Raw genomic sequence first — 20,242 nt, forward strand, 5'->3', positions numbered from 1 at the left:
TTCAATATTGTGAATGTAACAAATTAATACAGTAACTAAAAATGCATATTTTATTTATTTAATCATATAGCATTAACAGTTTTATCTGCATACAATACTTTAATGGCATTCAAGTACGTGTGACTGAAATATTCTCTATTTGAATATCAGTCCTTGATGGATATACAACTTTCAACTGCCCTTCTTCATCCACAATTTTAATCTGCTGAACTGATAGAATATTCTGCTGTCTTTCATCCATATCTCCTTCAACATCTTTCAGCGAATTACCAATGCCAAGTTTTAATATTTCTTCTAACAAGCGGTCCATAACTTTTTTGCAGGTATTTAAATTGTTGCCTGTTACTTCTAGAAGCATAGACTTTGTATCACTTGATATCTACAAATAAAGATTTTGTTTATGTACAGAAAGCTATAAAGAAATATCGTTTAATACAGAATATAGCGATTTTTCTAAAATGTACAGTTAAAATTACATCTCTTATCAGAATATTGATGAAATTATTACTGCTTACACGGACTCATTAATTAAAATATAAAAACTGGTTTGCATAGTTATATATAAATATCCAAAATGCTTCAAGCAATACTAAGAAGGAAGCACATTTTTCAGAAAAAAAAATATATATACGTATATATATATCGGTCGTAGAATGCAGTTGGAATATTTAACATTGTCATTAAACCAACTGCAGCTTTAAATATAAATTAATTTAATAATCAATTCTTATAACTCAAGATTACATACTTGATACGAATTTTACAACACAAACATCTCTGAATGGAATCCCCCCCCCAAAAAAAAGATTGTGAAATCTATTTAGAATAACTATGAAAAGAAAATGCATTTTAAGGAGACCTACTATAAATAAGTTCAGCTAGCAATTAATAATAGGTGAGAAGTACTGCATTTACTGCTTTTAAATTGCTTAGTTTGTAGTAAATCATTAAGCAACATTAAAATTTAAATGAAAAGTAAAACATCTTGCACTTTGCCGAATACCAATACATTCGTACATGGATGACAAAGATATCTTATTTTTAGCAGTGGCAACACATTTCTATTAAACTGCAGTTTTCCGATTAAAATTTCAGGGAGGGATGAATATATATTGTATACTTTGTCAAATGACAATATATTTCTTAAAGGCTCGAGTTCTTTGATTAAATTTGAAACAAATACTTTGTGTTTTCCTGAGTGAAACTTGTTTTTTATTAATCTCTGAGTTTGTCAATCAAAATATCTTTAAATTTACACATAATATGATATAAAAACCAAAATTGAGTTTTGAGGTGCACGTGCTCAGATGAATGACTAATCAAGATTTGGTTACTCTAGCTGCTGTTTTTCCACGTGAAGAACATACATATAGATTCTTCATTACTTAATGACAGAGATATGGAACTGATCGGTAAATAAAAATGTAGTAACAGTGTTTTACATTGATGAAATGCAAAATCAGAGTTTCTTAAATGGTGAAGAACCAAACATTCTTTTAAAAAAAAATTATTACTACATGATGCACAGACCCTGCATTGAAATTTGACAAAATTTTCATCATTATTTGAGTACCAATCGTAATCTTGTGATAACAACCAAGTTGGGACAAAGTGATCAATTTTATCATAATCCTTATCCATAAAAATAGATGAAAAATCAACGGTCCAAGCTATATGAAGGGAAACATTTTCCACAAGGAAAATTCTTTACTGTGCGTGTAGTATGCAGATAACCATAATCAGATGAAAACAGCATCATGGCACAATATCCTATATCTCTTATATTGGCCTGTGTAACCCAATATTCGCAGCATTTTGAAAAAGGTGTGGACAATAATACTATTATATAACAAAATATCTGTCTCATAACATAATGCGTAGGAGTTTCCAAGTTCTCTTTTATGTCCATAATGACTTGCATCTTCACTCCATGAACTGTCATTTTGTAAATAACTCCAAAGCAATGTTTTGATATTTGAATTGTCATTTGTAGCAAATATGTACGATACCCAGCAGGTGCACAGTTTGCAGAACTGCAGCCTGTTACGACAAAAAGCAGTAGCAAATGGGAATTATCTGGAAACTGAACTGCAAGTTCCAATAAGTTAAATTGACAGTTTGCTTTAATCTTTACTTCCAAGGACCAGACCTTGGATCATCAATTAATACAGATGTCGCCTACTGTGTTTCATGTCATGTATATTGCCCGGCCTTAATTAAACTATCACTCTGATCTCCATATCGCTGAAGCCTTCATAATCTGTTCACCGTACATCTCACAAATCTAACTGCTAACTCAGCTGTTGATATGTTTAGCAAATTAAAATTAGGACAGACCACATTTCACTTATTGCAACTGAATTGATTTTCTGGCATGTTTATCATCGCACACCACCAACTTTTTCCAACTGACACCTCTGCTCTGCTAACATGTCACTGAATTTGAAATGTGTATCTATCATTGCAGCCTGCTGTAACAGAATTTTGAAACTGTATTTACTTTCTGAATGTACTTTTTATAAACTCAATGTATACAAGACTTAAACTATTAAAAGTGCATTTATTTTTAAAACAATGGATTTGTTAATAACAGATAATTTGAAAGATCTTATGTTTTGTCAAACAGCAGCACTAAGAACTAACTATAAGGGCGTATGGAAGATAAAGCCATATTTCACGCATTGGCAGCACTTGTCAAAGATTGCTTCTAGATTCCATTTTTCTTGTCTGTCAGCTCCAAAATATGATCTTGTCTATGGATTTTATTTTGCCACCACAAGATTCTATACATTAAATGAAAACAATATACATCCATATAATGAATGAATTAAGAAGAGAAAGATTTACCTTAGTTGCATCACTGTTTGTAATAGGAGGGAATGATATCACTGTGCCCGATGAATCTGTTAAACAGGGATACAACTGCTTATCCTTCAGTAGGTACAAATATCTGGAAAACCAAAAATATATTAAGGAAAAATTTCAAAGTTATGTACTTAATATTACTTTTGAAACTTTTGAATTTTACTAAAATATACTTAATATTCACACATACATCCAATTTCATTTAATGTGTACACTGAGTAAAAAACCTATTATTCTGAACATAACACAGTGTCAACAAAGATTCAAGAATAAAATTTTCAACTACTTGGCAATAAAACTGCAAATAGTTTTTCACCAATGGTTACAAACATATCCACTTGCTTCCATTAAATATCTATTTTCAGAAGAAAGAAATCTGAATGTATTATTAGTATAGTTGTTTAGTTTTATACTGTGTATACCTACCATTGTGAATTTATCAATTAAAAAGAGATACGCAAGAAAACTTTCTTTACATAATGCAGCTGATAGCAGCTTACTGTAAACAAGTATTATCAAATCCCTGCAGACTGCTTTCTGTTCCATAAAAGTGAAATTTCGTCCCAAACAGCAACAATGTTAAAAATTTTTTTTAATTAAAGTTTTAACGACAGGACCAAGCAGGATACCATGAAACAACTCATAAGTTATACTGCATCATCCAGAAAGTTCTGTGTTTTTTAATGATAAATACAAATAAAGCAGCACAAAAACATCAGAAAATTTCAATCAATCATATAAGCACTATTTTATTCTATAACCTTTTGTCATCTCTTCCTCAGCTGGAAAATTTCCTTTTAGTTATTAGATCATGAGGTTAATTCATACTGAAGTAAAGTGCTGTTTGATATGTCTCCGAAGAAGTAAACTCCAGGACATTCGAAGAAATATGAAGTTATGAAAATCCGTGGGAGGGCAAAGTCTAGGGAATACAGGGATGATATAAAATCCCAATCATACTTATAAATCTTTATCTAACATTCATCCAAATGTAAGGTTGAGCACTATTAAGATAGAAAGCAATGCCTCAACTATTGATCAGTTCTGAGTACTTCGCTTCATTTTATGCCATTTGGGTACAGTTTTTTCTTAACTGTCTGATTTGGTGACAGCAACTTCTTAGTACACAATTCCACCATACAACAAAGCATTAATTTTGGGGGGATGGAGCGCCCTCGACGTTACTAATACAGGTCCTTTTGGCTTATTCCACCATCTTCTTTCTTTTAATATTGTATAAGATTCACTTCTCTTTTCCAGCAATGAGCTACTTCAAAAGGAACTTCTTTGTCATTTTTTCAGCATAGAATATGGCAAAACTTGAGCAAACATATTTTGCATTGTTAAAGTATGGGGTATTCCATACATAGTAACAGCTTACATAACTAATCTTCTTCAAATGATCTAATACTGTACTTTAGAATATTTAGTCTGCCTGATAGATCCTGAAATGTACATTGTGGATTTTCAGCAACAGTTTCTTTTAACAGGTCCTTGTTTACAAAGAATGGTCATCCAATGAGAGTATAATCTTCAAGGCTGACATTTTTGTGCTTGAACTTCTCATTTATCTTTGAACTGTATGATCATAAACAGCAATTTATCCACACATAGCACAAGTTTTATAAGCTGACTAGCATTTTTTTCCTTTATTAAAATGCAGGCACATAATATAATGAAAATTAACTTTTGAGCTAGCAATTCTTAGCATGACAATGAAGGATTAATTATGTCACAACATATGCTAGAAACACGACACAAGCAGGGGAGGAGACATTTAAACATCGTCTGAGATTAAAGTCACTTCTTATTAGCAGTAACAAAATACTCAAAAAATGCTTCGATTTGAAAAAAAAAAACTACATAACTTTCTAGATGACTCAATATATGAATGTGCTGAGAGACATTACAAGGCTTAATGGTGAAAAGTTATTTTCCTCATACTTTTATGATTTCAGTCTTAAAACTTTAGAGACATACTGTACTTGAGGAGAGAAGTAGAATAAGTTACTTCAAAGTCTAAATTGCATCATTAAGTAAAAATTTAATAGTAAAATTAATCATAAGTAAAATTAATAAACTGAAAGCTTTTATGAAAAATATTTTATGAGGAAAATCAGTTCTCATGTATAGGAGTTGGACAAAAATATGGAAACACCTCATAAAATGCATGCTTGAACTGAAATGTTTATTCTTGCAAAAGCTGTTGGCAGCACTGATGTGTTGTTCGCTCACTAGCGCCTCTTGTAAAACATACTCAATACGTTGCAAGTGTCATTTGTTATCGAGACAGTGTTCTGTGCAGTTGTGAGTGCATCATGTTTGAGCTAAATGAATTCGAACATTGACAAATTGCTAGGACTCATATAGTGGGAGGTCCCATAATCGAGCTAGCTGAAATGCTTTGTGTTTAAAGAGGCACAGTATCTAAGATTTTTAACTCCACTATTTTTCTTTAATAAAATCAAAACCTCAAATACAGAGTTAATCTAACTTACAAATTGTTATAAAAAAAGCATCATCACTGATAGTGATCTTCTTTAAGTTAACCTCCTCTACAGATGATCATCTGTAGCCATAAGAGTCTTGCAAGGGGTTCATTATATTTATATATATTTCATAAAAAATAATTCTATAATCAGAATTTTATAATAATTATAAAAATATTTTAGTATACATTCATTAACTCTATATTCAAAAATAATTACGAAAACGTACTTATGTATTCCAGAATAAGTGTTTTTCTTTTTTTCTTTACGTATGGCATCAGCTTCATCATTTAACTGTGTGTATAGTTCAGCTGCAGTTAGCTCCTTCTTTCGGTTCAAAGGAGTTATCTAAACATAAATGACAGCATAAATTTACCAAATATTTTTTTACTCACTAATAATATTTATATACTGCAGTGCAGTAAGTTATACTACATGTGCAAATAAGGGATTAATAAAATATAATTAGTTGGCCATATATGATATTATATCTAATTTGTTAAAAAGAATATCGATCAGAATAATATAAGAAATTCTAAATTGGGAAATCCAAAAGATGTTCAACTCTTTGATCGGATGTAAAAGATATATAGAAATCTTTTACATCCAATCAAAGAGGGATAGCAAGAGATCCCTACTATGCTCAAAATTTTGTAAATTGTAACACCATATACTACTACTTGCAATAAATACAAAAAGATTACCTTTATTTCTTGAGGTGGCTTGGCATCATAAATTAAATCGCCTTGTATTTTTCCAATATCATGCGTAGCAATTGTGCCTGCTGTTCTTTTTTCACAAATACTGTCATGAAGTTTCGTCTAAAAAAAACAACATTAATAAATGAAGAATAGAAAGTAATTACTTTTTTTAATACACAAATACACTCATGTCCATAAATTAAGGATAATTCGGAGTCACGCGGAAGTCGAACTCTAAAACAAATATATCACCTGTAAAATCACTACACACATCTTCAAGAATCATATGCAAATTTCAGGAAGTAACAGATGACACCGATGGTACGTCACAATGACGAGAATGTAAGAGAGCGACATATAAGGAATACAGGCAAGGAAGTAAAATTGTTCGCAGGCACTTTAAAAGCATTTCAGTGCAATAACCGAATAGTTATGACACATAGGACGCATTTGGATGATTTTTTACGTGGTAGAATTATCGGCCGTCTGGAATGTGGGCATACCCAACTGGAAGTATCAGACGAACTTGGAATTGCCCAGAGTGTCATCTCCAGGCTTTGGCAACGATTCCAAGATGATGGTAATGTGAGTAGACGTTACAGCACAGGTCGCCACAGAGTTACAACGCCGAATCAAGACCGGTATTTGGCAGTTACTGCCAAAAGAAACAGGCGGAGCACAGCCTCAGACCTGTCTGGTCAGCTCTCTTCAGCCACTGGTACGACAATTTCGAGGCAGACCGTGTACAGACGCTTAGTACAAATTGGTCTATATGCTCGTCGACCTGTCAGATGCGTTCCACTTACTGCAACTCACTGTCGCCTGCGGTTAGCCTGGAGTAGAGAGCATGCATTGTGGACACCGCAACAGTGGGCTTGTGTGATGTTTTCCAACGAGTCCAGGTTTAGCTTGCAGTCTGAATCTTGCCGGACTTTCATATGGAGAGCTACAGGTACCCGTTACCACCAAGAAAACATGAAACGACACTGTTACGGTGGTGCAGGAGTGCTCGTTTAGGGTGGAATTATTTTGGGTTCCAGAACTGACCTGCAATTTCAAATTGGAACCATGACAAGTCAAATCTATCGGGACGTCATTCTGGAACAACACGTACGTTTGTTTCGGGGCGCACAATTTGTGTTTATGGATGACGGAACTTCGGAGTGCATTGCTTTTTGAATGGTGTATTATACCCCAAGATCAGATGGATAATTTGATACTCAGCATGCCTAGGCGTTGTACGGACTGTATTGTGTCGTCTGGGAGATATACAATGTATTAACAATCATACCAACCATGTAATATTGGTTTTTTGTAAATAAGTTTTTTTTTTTTTTTTTTTTTTTGTAATTTGCTCCAGGGAGAAAAAAAAAAAAATCGCTAATTTTTTTAATAATATCAAACATATAGCATCTTTTTTTGCTCTTTACCTTTTGTTTAATAAATAAGCTTTACAAATAAGTCAAATTTGTTTTGCTTCTAACTCTTTCTTTGCCTGATTTTGCATTATCCTTAATTTATGGACATGAGTATACATTTTAAAAAAAAAGGTATAGTTACTTGTAATGTAATAAATTTTTTCAGGAGGCTGCCATCACTTAAATTGACATTCAGAACTTTACAGCAAACTATATAAGGTCGTACGTCAACAACTTTCGGTGTTGTTATAACTTTCAAGGTTTCATCACTTACATGAAGCACTTTTAATTCATCAAGCACGTCAGCATATCCTTCCTAAAGAAATTAACCAAATATATTTATCATAACTATAATTCTATTACGTATAAAATTTAATTCATAATTAAGAAATTTATAATAGATTTACAGAACAAAAGCAGTCCTACTACACTGAACTTCAAGAAACTGAAATTTTTAATTTACTGTTATGAGATCTCGCAAGTAAAACTGAACTCTTCAAAAGATCAAACCCATTACCTTTGTCCCACATAATAAAAGAAATGAAAATTTTAATTAAACAAATTTATAATAAGCACTAATTAAAACTTGCTTTTAAATGCTTTTCATTCATTTTTAGTTCTAATTTACAGTAATCATGCATAATAAACAAGATTATAAATATTATGGTTTACTTTCCTCAAAATACATACCGTAAGACCCCGCTTAACGCAGTATATCTATTCTGTCAAAGTAGAGTGTAATATGAAACAAAGTTAAACGAGGTTATCTCATCATGTAAAAAATGGGGTTAGGGGGAAGATGGGTAGAAAATTGGTCAGGTATTTTACCATTAAATTTATTAATTATATTTTTATAACAATAAAAGAAAAATTTATTTCTTACAAATATAGAAACATAATAAAGGAATATACATATAAAAATAAATAAAATTCTAAGTCAGTATTTTTACTTTTCACATCATTCAGTCTCTTCTGTATTTCCAATTTTCTGCCTTTTTATCAAGAAGGTATCTAATGTAATTAGCGCTTTTCTTTTGCGCTCTGTAAGCTGTTGTTGGTAAGTGGATAAGGCATCCATAACAATTCTTGCTGTCAGGTTCCGTCGGCAAATCCCTTGGCGAATTTTCCCTCCGCTTTGTAGTGACGTAATAGCAAACTGGTTTACATTATGTCTATGAAACCTTTCCTTCTTTACATAGACATTCTTTGGCCTAACGCTGCATGCAATTTCGGGGAATCCCACAATTCAAATAAAAGAGTGTTAAACCGAAACAGCGTTAAGCAGGGTCTTACTGTATATCTTATTAAAATACACAAATATAAAAATGAATGATTAATTCATATGTAGAGATGGACTAAGATAAGAAAACAACATGGAGAATTTACTTTGGAAATAATTTAATGTCCGAGAACAAAAATAATTTATAATCAATCTATTATTGGATTAATGAAAATTATACAAAACTTTAAAGTATATAATTTTGACTACAAAATGATTCCAATACTATTCTTATTTTCACAGTCTGATGAATAAAAATTTATCAATGACATGCGTCACTCCTTTGGTCTGTAATGATAAGGAGTTTGCTTACCATGAATTGCATTTCTTCGACTTATTAATAATATCAGATAAAGTCATGAATTTTCTAATTGACTGCTGGCTATTCAGGCAGAGAACCATTCCTATTCCCCCCAGCTCAGTGATAAAACAGTTAAAGAGAGGACAGCCTTGCTTAATTACTTTATGCTCTTTCGAACCTAGGGTGCCAAAGAACAGCATCATAAAGGAGGGGGAGAGCCATTACAGCTTTATGAGAAATAAAGAGAATTTTAAACCATTTTTTGTTATTTACTAGAAAATAACAATATCTGAGATACTGCTTATAAATGAAGTTAAAAAAAACCTTTCTTGCATTTTCTGTAGCCCATTTCTTGAATTTATTTTATCTAAAAATTTAGATAGAAATAATGAATATTTAAAAAAATTTCAATAACCGGAAAATGAAATATTTCTGAAGATAATTTGAAACTATTTAACCATTTTAACCCACAGGAGATATTTGGTGTATTTAATTATGGCAAAGCACACTAGGGCTATCTGCCTAAGGGGAGGGATGCCTTTCGTGGAGGACTTTCTAAGGGAAACTGGCTCGTATACACGTTACACATGGGGAAAACGCCCATGCAGCCAGCTCGTTCGCGGGATTCGAACCTTGGACCGAACTACCAGTGTTCAGCGTCTTTACCGCTCGGCCGCTAGTGGGCCCCTTTAACCCACAGGAAAGCGTGTGTGGTGCTTTGTACCCCAACTCTACAATAAAGTGAAATATTCCTAACTTGTGAAACTGAAATTCTGTGTTACATTCAGTAGCTGAGTTTCTAGTTATGGTTGACTTCCAGAACAGTTTTTCCGTTGCATGTGTGTTTCAGAAAAAGATTTATTTGTATTTTATTGCAACTGGGATATTACACCCCTCACGCCCCTGTCCGCATGTTTTTTTGACTGAATATTTGAGAAACTTATTTCTAGAGTGTAACAGTAAATATTTCTACTCGCAAACAATTTTAAGTATTTGAAATTAAATTTTTAAAGATTTCTAAGTGTATTATGGCAAAGAATTGGAAATGAAATGGCTGCAAGATTTATGAGAAATATTTGAAAGTGATGGAGATTGCATTTTGTTTTTATAATATGACCAAATAAGCAGTGGATACTGCAGATAAAATGGCAGCAAGTCATTCAATTGCCAGAATAACAAAGAGGTGGCAAATGGTAATTTTCTTTTCTGTACTGAATGTTGCTTCAATAAATACTCAAATTATATTACTTTCAACTGCCAATCCAGAAGCAGATGTCTGTTTTTGAGAGACTTAGCATTACAATTAATGAAAAAAATGCATTGAATAACAATCAGAGATTAATACTTTACCGAGAAACTTGCCCACTGCATACAAAAGGAAAGCAGAGGTTTCGAGAAATAATTTAAACAAATGTATGAAATTCGAAGCAACTAAGTATAAAAGATGTGATGACTGCCCTTGAGCGAAGGACAGAAGAATGCGAATGTGATATTTAAAATGTGAAAACTTTCTATGCTAATAACGCAAGTATTTTGTTCAAAGTGTAAACAAATAAAAACAAATAAAATAAGCAGCATTGTGTATTAGAGATGCAATAAAATTTAGAAGTATGATGTTTATTTTGTTGTTATAGTCATAAAACAGCTTTAAAACTCAGTTCATAAAAGAAAAACAGCTTTAAAACTAAATAAAACTGTTTTTACCGTATTTTAAATAGTGGGATATATGATACCCCATGCACCCACTCTAGTAACTTTACTTGATGCACCCTCTACTGGGTTAAAGGGAAAATTCAGTTTTTAAAAATGAAACATAATTATATTTAGTATCAGCCATATAACGTTAAAAACAGCATGTGAGAAACTTCTCAATGATATTTTTAATTTCCACATACACATTCCAAAATTAAATAATAAAATACAGTTTCAGATTTATCAAAATATATTAGGTAATAATTTAATCAGAAAATTTTGTTGCTACCTAATGAAATAAACAAATAAAATAGAAAAAACATACAGACATATTTTTGAGGCATTAAAATTCAGACCTGAATAATCCAATCCATTTACGATAATTACATTTCACAGTGATAAAATCCATGTGTCCTTTTGATTATGTAGGCTTATATTAATAAGTGATTTTATCTGCAAGGGCTTTTGTCAATGTAGGTACATGTATGGTCAATCATCACAGTGAGGGTTTTTTTTTTTTTTTTTTTTTTTTTTTGCGCAGGCTTTTGTTGTGTACAATTTCATTCAGTGCGCTTTTGTCAGGGAACCATGAAGGCATGCACTAATATAGTTATCTTCAACTATTTCTTCCCCCCCCCTCCATTTTGCTCCTAACTACCTAAGCTCTGGGTTACACACAAAAGCAAACTTTGTTAGTAAGCTGTATAATTTAAATCTACAGATTCTCACTACTGGTAAAAAAAGAGGATTCTTAAAATACCTGGAAAAGAAACTTGTTCTTAATCTTCAATGCCTAAAACATCCCACTGTAACTAGTGTTAGCAATTTCCGCAGTCTAATGCCAGATGGCGTCATGATATTAAAACACACTGCTCGACATTGCAAATGCAACATCAAGAAGGAGTGGTCAGAAATTTACGCAAATTTTAGGGTAGAAGCACGTCACCGAGTTATGCGAATGATGCGAAATGTGCAGCTCTCCGACGCACGTGAAGTAAGATATAAGGGAAGGAATGTGCAGAATGGGCAATATTCGTGTCATTATTTCTGACAGACGATTTATCGAAGAAAGTTGGATTTTGTCTCAGAGGATATGTGTAATAGGAGAGAATTACACGTATTCCGCTGTCAACGAAGACACTTCCAGCAGACAGACGATTTTACGAAGGGTATGGTGATCGGACTGAGAAGGGTGGGTTGGTCCTTACGTCAAATCACAGCTGATACCCACATGGATGCGAGCACGGTGCATCGGCTATGGCGAACATGGTTGGAACAAGGAAATGTGTGAAGAAGGAGAGGTGCAGGTGTAGCCAGAGTGACGCTTCACCTGCTATGCTTTAGCTGGGCATGTTGGAACAGCCTTCACCCCTAGGGAAGGGGTGAAGGAACAGACATAATTTCTTGTTTAGTTACAAAGTTTTGCTGTTCAAGTCCTATAATTGCTGTGTCGAGAATACCGACCAATTTGTCAATCGAAATTTTTTCGTTTTCAATAACCTCTGTGTCACTTTCTTCACTATCAGAAGCGAATTATAATGACGAGGTACTTGATTTAAATCATATCAAAGACGGAGTACATCGAGATGAAATATTACATTTAGTAAGGAATTATAAGCGAAATAAAATAAAAACATCTGCCCTGAAGATAAGGATAGTGCTGACAGATCAACTTCCAATTCATTGAGCGCCGCGTCGTTTCCCTTCCCCCGCAGAGCAGCATGAAATTGATAAACATATTTTGGAATGACCAGATAATCAAAGGATATGCCTTTATCCATTTTTTGAAGCAATTCCACTTTCTGTTTAATGGACTTCGAAACATACTTTCGCGTTGTAGATCCTTTACATATTAGTAAATATACATCGGAAATTCTATTTGCCATAATCGAAAGTTCAAGCTTACTTTTATAAAATTGCTCTAACAGTCTGCAAAAAATAATAAGCCGGATCGAATTCGAAGATTAAGGAACAACGCAATCTGCAACGTTAACTGAATTAGATAATTTTAGCTTAGGTTATACCGTCCATTATACATTAAATGCACATGCGCACACGCATATTCGCAGCCGTAAAGGTCTTATGTGTCCACGTCAACACGACGCATGCACAGAAAGTTTGTAGCTTTGAGGTCCGGATTATGGGTGTCCGAATTAACGACTTTTGACTGTAGTAGAATAAAGTATTTTCAATGATGTTGGTTGTGAGTTTCTGTCCTGATAAATAACATAAAAACAAAACAATACATAGTGCACACATATATATAAATGTAAAGATTGAAATCCTGAAGCCAACACCAGTGACTGGACTGCAAGAAAAAGGGACACTGGACAGACTTTCAACCCTCACTACTACTTTGTGCTTGTGAGACAAGAAGAGATTTGCACACTCACTTAGCACAGATATAACACCTGTCTTTATCATCAGATTCTTGAGGCCACGTCTAGATAAACTTAGGACCAATTTATGACTTTTTTGTGAAAAGGGAACATTACAAAAAGATCCTTAAGTACTCAGAAAAGGAGGTGCTAAAAAATTTCCCATTGCTAGGTTTAGCATGGAATGCTTGGTGCCCTTAAACCAAAACCAGCAGACAGAAAAAATGAAGGAAAAACTGGCTTAAATACAGGTGGAGGCAGCAAAAGTTTTGCTTAGGGTTTCTAAACGTCTTAATCTGACCTTACTCTAGACTAAATCTTCAGATGCATAATCAAAGAAAACTAATCTGAGAAATTTCTGACTAATCTGAGATCTATTTAATTCTTCTACTCATAATGATCAGGGTGATCCAAAATGTTTTTCATGTAATCTCTTTGGTCATATTTCAAAAAATTGTCCCTATCCCTGCAAAATTTATGGATTAAAAGGCCATTCAAGAAAATATTGATCTAAGAATAAAAAAGAAGCTACGTTAAACGTGCACAGTCTTGATGACTCTTCTGTAGCAGATGATATGTACTTGAGGAATGCTTTAATTAACAATTTTCGGTACTCTTCTGTTTTGAGGGCCGTAAAAAACTTGCAGCGAAAGTGTATGCGCTGAAGCGCCAAATCTAGCAAACGTGCCCATTTAACAGCGCACCAAATCTAGCGTACACGCTGGTTTCAGATTGCACAAGTTTATATAGTTCTACATTTCTTAAGATGCCATTGAAATACTAGTTTAATTTTTAAATCCTTTTTTGATATCCTATGGATTTAACAATTTGAAAACTGTTCAAGATGAAAAGTCTGCAATATAATTTTGGGTAAAGTGCAGAATCACTCACTGCTTGAGGCGTTTTTAAAAATTGCACATACACTGGTGTGCAAAAATTAAGGACGAGACGGTTTTTTCAATATAACTTTGTACAAAAGCTTTCCAAATCAACACATTTAATACCTTAAGATCCCCAATACGTAAGGACATGAGTAATGTAAGCAACACTTACTAAAAGAGAAATCGGAGGGATAAAAAGAAGCTTTATTGAAAAAGTAGCATGGAGTGCAATGCGACTGAAGGCCGAAACATCCCTGTGATGGGTGTCCAGCAAGAAACAGCCGGTCTTTAATAGGGGATATGATCTCCCCTGACTGCTAGGCAGGTTTCACAGCGTCTGCCTATGCTGAGAATGAGGGTGTCAATGAGTTGTTAAGGCATTGCTGCCCATTCGTCTTGAAGCGCCAATCGAAGCTCCGGAATCGTTACTGGTGGTAAAGTACGAGCTGCCAAGCGTCTGCCTAGAAAATCCCATACATGCTCGATGGGATTGAGATCCGGAGATGGTGCTGGCCAATCCATACGTTCAATATCCTCACTCTCTAAAAGCTGTTCGGCAGCTACTGTGCGATGACATCGTGCATTGTCGTCCATGAAAAGGAACTGCGGACCCACAGCGCCACTAAAAAGACGCACATATGGAAGAAGAATCTCGTTACAATAACGGGTCCCGTTGACTGAACCTGCGTCGAAGATGTGAAGGTCTGTACGACTACCAAGCATGATGCCTCCCCAAACGAGAACACCGCCACCTCCATACCTGTCCCTTTCAATGATGTTCGAGGGATGATTGCGGCTTCCCCGCTCTCTCTCCAGATGAGTGTGCGATGAGAATCTCTACTCAGACTGAATAATGCTCTCATCTGTAAACAGTACTCGTCTCCATTCATTGTCTCTCCAATTCCGGTGTTCCCGGCACCACAGAGAACGCCTTCTCCGATGGGCAGGCGTTAGAGGCACACACCGTACAGGGCGTCGTGCAAACAGACCACCACCGTCTTCTGGCCATAGTAAAATGCGATATCGGTTGTCCAGTCACCTGTGTCGTGTGTCTAGCAATTTCTCCTGCTGTCTGCCGCCTGCTTCTTCTGGCCTGTAAGGCAATATACCGGTCATCTGCGGGTGTGGTTCCTCGTAGACGACCACTACTAAACCCCCGGATAGCTGTTCCTGTAGTTTGAAATTGTCTCCAAAGTCGTGAAACGATGCTGTGACCAATTCCGAACTCTGCAGCCATACTTGTCACACTGCGGCCTTCCTCCAACTTCCCAATGATTCGACCTCGGGTAAAAGCATCCAGATTTCGTCTAACAGATTGATTATTCGCCATTTCTCGCTGAGGCAGCAACTCGGTGTGATTTTAACTGCTATACGGCGTGTAATCTCTTTGCCAGAAATACTGATCTTACACCGACAACATGTTTTATACTACTCAGACACTCCCCCATTACGTCTACCTGCATATCTGCGCATATGCTACCGTACATCACCTTACTTAATCTCCTGATTGGTCTTTCTGTCCGCTCTGCCTCTTCATTCAGCTGATATGCTAATTTTTTGACTTCGTCCTTAATTTTTGCACACCAGTGTACTCGGTATCCATGTGCACATCGACCTATTTTCACTTTAAAAAAAATCCCAGAATTGCACAAAAATGGGACTGCGCACCTTGACTTTATCTATGTACACATCGACCTATTTTCATTTAAAAAGTAAAATAACACTGACAAAAATCTAATTGTTTTTACCCTTGTAAAAAGTGGCAAACAAATAAGTGAGCGATTCTGAATATTTTCAAAGAAAAGGCATCATTCATTATAGAAAATTACGTTTGAACAACCAACGAGATGAAATTATACTTTAGCGATATGTCAGTAGCGAAATAGCGATGCAGGCATCCATTCAGTCATGTTTAGCAATTTTTATATAAATTATAATAATAAAAAGTATTATACAAAATTAACCTTTCATCTAAATTAAAACATCAATCTTACATAGTTATTCACTATTATACTTCCTTTCTTGCCGCAATTATTAGGGTTGCCGCAATTATTTTTGGCAGCATTGGCATCAAACAATACTTTGGCAATACCTTTTTTACGGCTCTCGAAACAGAATAGTACCCAATTTTCATATTGCGTCTTCAATGATTCACACTGGAGCATCCTCATGTCTACTTAAGAATTAGCTACGAAAGGCTTAAAAATAAACATTTCATCTTGCAGAAAGGAACTATTTGGTTTTGGAAATCGAAACTGTCCGATAAAAAGTCTTGGTGCAGCATTTGTGGATTTAAAAATTGATGACGTAGTGGCAAAAGATATTCCAGTATTAAATGTGCCAGATTCGGCTCAGCCAGTTGACTTAATTGGTTGGACGAACGTCCTTAGATTTGCCACATATTGCATATGCTAGAGCTGGTGATGCCTTGCATACCGGCTATGGAAAAAATTATCCATTTATTGGATTAGATTGCATTGAAGAAAATTCATGTATTAAATTAAAATCAGATGAAACAACGAAAATAATTAATAACAGTGCAAATTTTGTAAAAACTGAAAAACAAGTATTCTATCCTGCGACAAAGTATGAAGTTGATTATACTAATAAAAATTACGTTCGAAGCAAATGTAACAAGTACAGAGATTTACACCGTTGCATTGTGGGCAAGATTGGGATGTGGAATATGATGATCACTTTAATGTTAAAAACAAAGCTGATTGTCCAAAACACTTGCATAGAAAAATACCAAATATAAAGAGAAAGCGATTTCCAAACCAAAATGGTATAGCAGACAGCACCGGTTGGGAATCTGGTTATGGTCTTGAATATGACAAAGTTGAAGATGATGTGCCATAAACAGGCCTGAAGGAAATTTTGTAACAAGGAGAGGCTACCGTTTGTATGGAATGCGCAAAAATAATTCAGATATGAAAGAAGAATATGAAAAAAGGTCTTCTAATAAAGCAGGTTTAAGCTGTATGGATGGAAGAAAATGACCAGAAAGGAAATCTGAGGAATTTGCAAGTGAAACAATTAGGAAGCCAGAAGAATTTGTAGGTAAAACTGGATATTATGGTCCAGTTTGGCACATTTAAAAAAAATTGTCAAGTCTCCAAATCGGTTGTTTTCGCATGTTTTAGAAAATCGCTAACTCATCATATCGCCATATTAGATGGTTGAGAATTTGAATTAATTCTGTAAACAAGCAAAAAATAGATCATGTAAACATGCAAAAATATCTAAACCTGTAAACACGCAAAAATATCTAAAACAGGATTTCAAGAAAAACAAAAAGGGGGGAAGTGCAGAATCACCCACTGCTTGGCACATTTTTAAGAATTGCACATACTCGGTATCCATGTACACATCGACCGATTTTCACTTAAAAAAAAATCAGAGTTGCACAAAAATGGCATTGCGCACTCCCTTGACTTTTATCCATGTACACATCGACCTATTTTCATTAAAAAAGTCAAAGAAAATTGACAGAAATCCAATTCTTCTTACTCTTGCAAACGCCAAACAAATAATTGGGCAATTCCGCACTTTACCTAAAGCATTTGAAAGTTAATAACTATATATTTTATAGGATCAACAATATTAAAAGTTTTCATATCATATACCATTTTTAAGGCAGTAGCAAAATGAAGTAAAGCGTTTTATCACAAAATTTAAGAAATTGTAATAAGCAGTAAATGAGCAATAAATGATCAGAACGCATTGATTCGTATTTAAGCCAAGAGGTTACCAGATTTGGAGCGATTTTGCTTCACTTGGCGATTGGACCGTAATCTCCAGTCTAGCCTAATTTGTGTATTCAGCCTAAACGATGAGCGAAGATAAGTCCCTGCAAATGTCATCTTATTCGGAAACCAAGCACCGAGAAATAGAACATCAAATGCCAAGGAGAAGTCATATTACTCAAACTGAGAATGAAGAAAGAATACTTAAAATTTGTACCTCATTAATGCATAAAGAAGTAAAAGAGCGGATGGCAAATAAGATGAAGAAGTACTACTATAAAAAGAAGAAAAAAAAAAAAAAGAGCGTGGTAGACTGTATATAACAACCCACATAAGTCAGCTGAAGTCTTGGCATGCTAATAATCTAGATGAGTTGGATGAAGAGTAACCAGCTAACTCGGATATTAACTCGTAAAGCAACAGGTAATGTAAACTTTTACTTTTTTTTGTCCCGAACCTACAAAGAACTTCACTGGATAAACTTCATTAAGGTTTATTTTAGAACTTTTGTTATAGAACTTTTTACTTCTTCTAGAACTTTAAATTATGATTATACTGTACACAGAAATTTAGATTCTTATGGTATTGACAACAAGAAAACAAAAAAAAAAGCAACAATTGAGGGCATTTGTTTAGTCAGGATGCCCGAATGTTAGCAATTTCCGCAGTCTACTGCCAGAGGGCGTCATGTTATTAAAAGATATTCAAGACATTTGTAATAATAAAAACAAGACAAAGAATGTAACCATGGCAATAATGATATTAATTACTCATGCAACTTTTTAAAATACTAGTAGAATAGAGTATTTTTGATGATGTTGGTTGTGAATTTATGTCCTGATAAATAATGTAAAAACAAAACGATATACCTAGTGTACATATATATAAATGTAAAGACTGAAATCCTGAAGCCAACACTAGTGACTGGACTGCAAGAAAAAGGGACAGTGGACAGACTTTCAACCCTCACCACTACTACTTTGTGCTTGTGATACAAGAAGATATTTGCACATTCACTAAGCACAGATATAAAACCTGTCTTTATCATCAGATTCTTGAGACCATGTCTAGATAAACTTGAACTTAGGACCAATTTACGACTTTTTTTGTGAAAAGGGAACATTACAAAAAGGTCCTTAAGTACTCAATAAAGGAGGTGCTAAAAAATTTCCCATTGCCAGTTTTAGCATGGAATGCTTGGTGCCCCTAAACCAAAACCAGCAGACAGAAAAAATGAAGAAAAAACTGCCATAAATATAGGTGGAGGCAGGAAAATTTTTTTAGTGCTTAGGGTTTCTAAACGTCTTAACCTGACCTTACGCTAGACTAAATATTCAGATGCATAATCAAAGAAAACTAATCTGAGAAATTTCAGAGGCTAGGCATTTTTGTGCAAAGTCCATTTCTGGAATTCAGGAAGATTGAAAACTGTGCGAGTAACTGAGAAGCTACTAAATTATGCATAAAAAGCTAGCTCAAACTACAAAGAACAGATAAAATATCAAAAATTAACATAATACATAAAAAATTAATAATGCTATTTACCTCTTCTATTTCCACCTTTTTGTTTTGCTTTGTTTTCTTCTTGGATTTTGCTTGCTTGTTATTATTTTCAGCATTTACTTTTGGGTAATGCTGTCTTATGTATTCCATAACTTGCTTTACATGACACTGTTGAAGTAATTTGTTTAAACGGTTATCTTTCAAAGGATTTCCTTTCAAATTCAGTTCCTTTATCTTGGTGCAGCTACCTAGTTCACCTGGTAGAGTAACTAGTGCATTTTCTCCTAAATCCAAAACTTTTAAACTGCTCAAATGCTCTATTTCTGGTGGTATTGCAGAAATATCATTATTATTGGCTAACAAATCGGTAAAATGTTTTAATTTTGCATCACATATGTTGACAGGAAATACAGAAAAATTATTGTAACTAATGTTTAAAGTTACCAGATTTGACTTTTCATTCAGAGTTGGAAGGCTTGATAGCTTGTTGGTGCTCACATTTAAGGACTGTAGATCTGTTAATTCACATAACTGCGACGGCAATTCAGCTATTTTGTTATGAGACACATCTAAATACTTTAGTTTCTTAAGCTTACCAATTTCAGGAGGCAAGGCTATCAATGCATTACTACAGACAACCATTCTTGTTAAATTTACTAATTCGCCCACATCACTGGGTAAGTCCTTTAAACTTGTTTTGCTTATTTCTAAGAAGTTCAGATGTTTTATCTGAAATATGCCGGGGTCCAAGCCACCTTTTAAAATTAGTTTATCATAAAAAGGGCCAGATAAAACTAATTCGCATCGTTTCTCCTTCTGTGCTTGTGTAACTTCAGCCCAAGAATTAGACATGACAAAATGCTTCGCAAAAACACCAGCTATGTCGTATGCACGGCGAAACACTTTTTTTTCTTTCTTCTAAAGGCTGATTAACTTCAGTTAACTTCAGAGCGTGCTGTTGCGTGCACATAGTAGTTTATCATCTTATT

The 20,242-nt window shown here is 34.4% G+C and overlaps 1 protein-coding gene across 1 annotated transcript; it reads right to left on the reverse strand.

Moving 5' to 3' along the window:
• Positions 1–36: 36 nt before the first annotated feature.
• Positions 37–20,182, reverse strand: LOC118201526 (leucine-rich repeat-containing protein 47-like). Its single transcript, XM_035373644.2, has 6 exons — positions 19,296–20,182; positions 7,616–7,789; positions 6,059–6,175; positions 5,584–5,702; positions 2,848–2,950; positions 37–379 (listed from the first exon to the last, which is right to left on the reverse strand). Exons 1-6 carry the CDS (start codon positions 20,103–20,105, stop codon positions 110–112), a joined length of 1,593 nt encoding a protein of 530 aa, XP_035229535.1. The 5' UTR covers positions 20,106–20,182; the 3' UTR covers positions 37–109.
• Positions 20,183–20,242: the final 60 nt, after the last annotated feature.

This window comes from Stegodyphus dumicola, chromosome 5 (assembly GCF_044657685.1).
Source record: "Stegodyphus dumicola isolate Sdum_Otavi_A_Nest chromosome 5, ASM4465768v1".
Lineage (NCBI taxonomy): Eukaryota > Metazoa > Arthropoda > Arachnida > Araneae > Eresidae > Stegodyphus > Stegodyphus dumicola.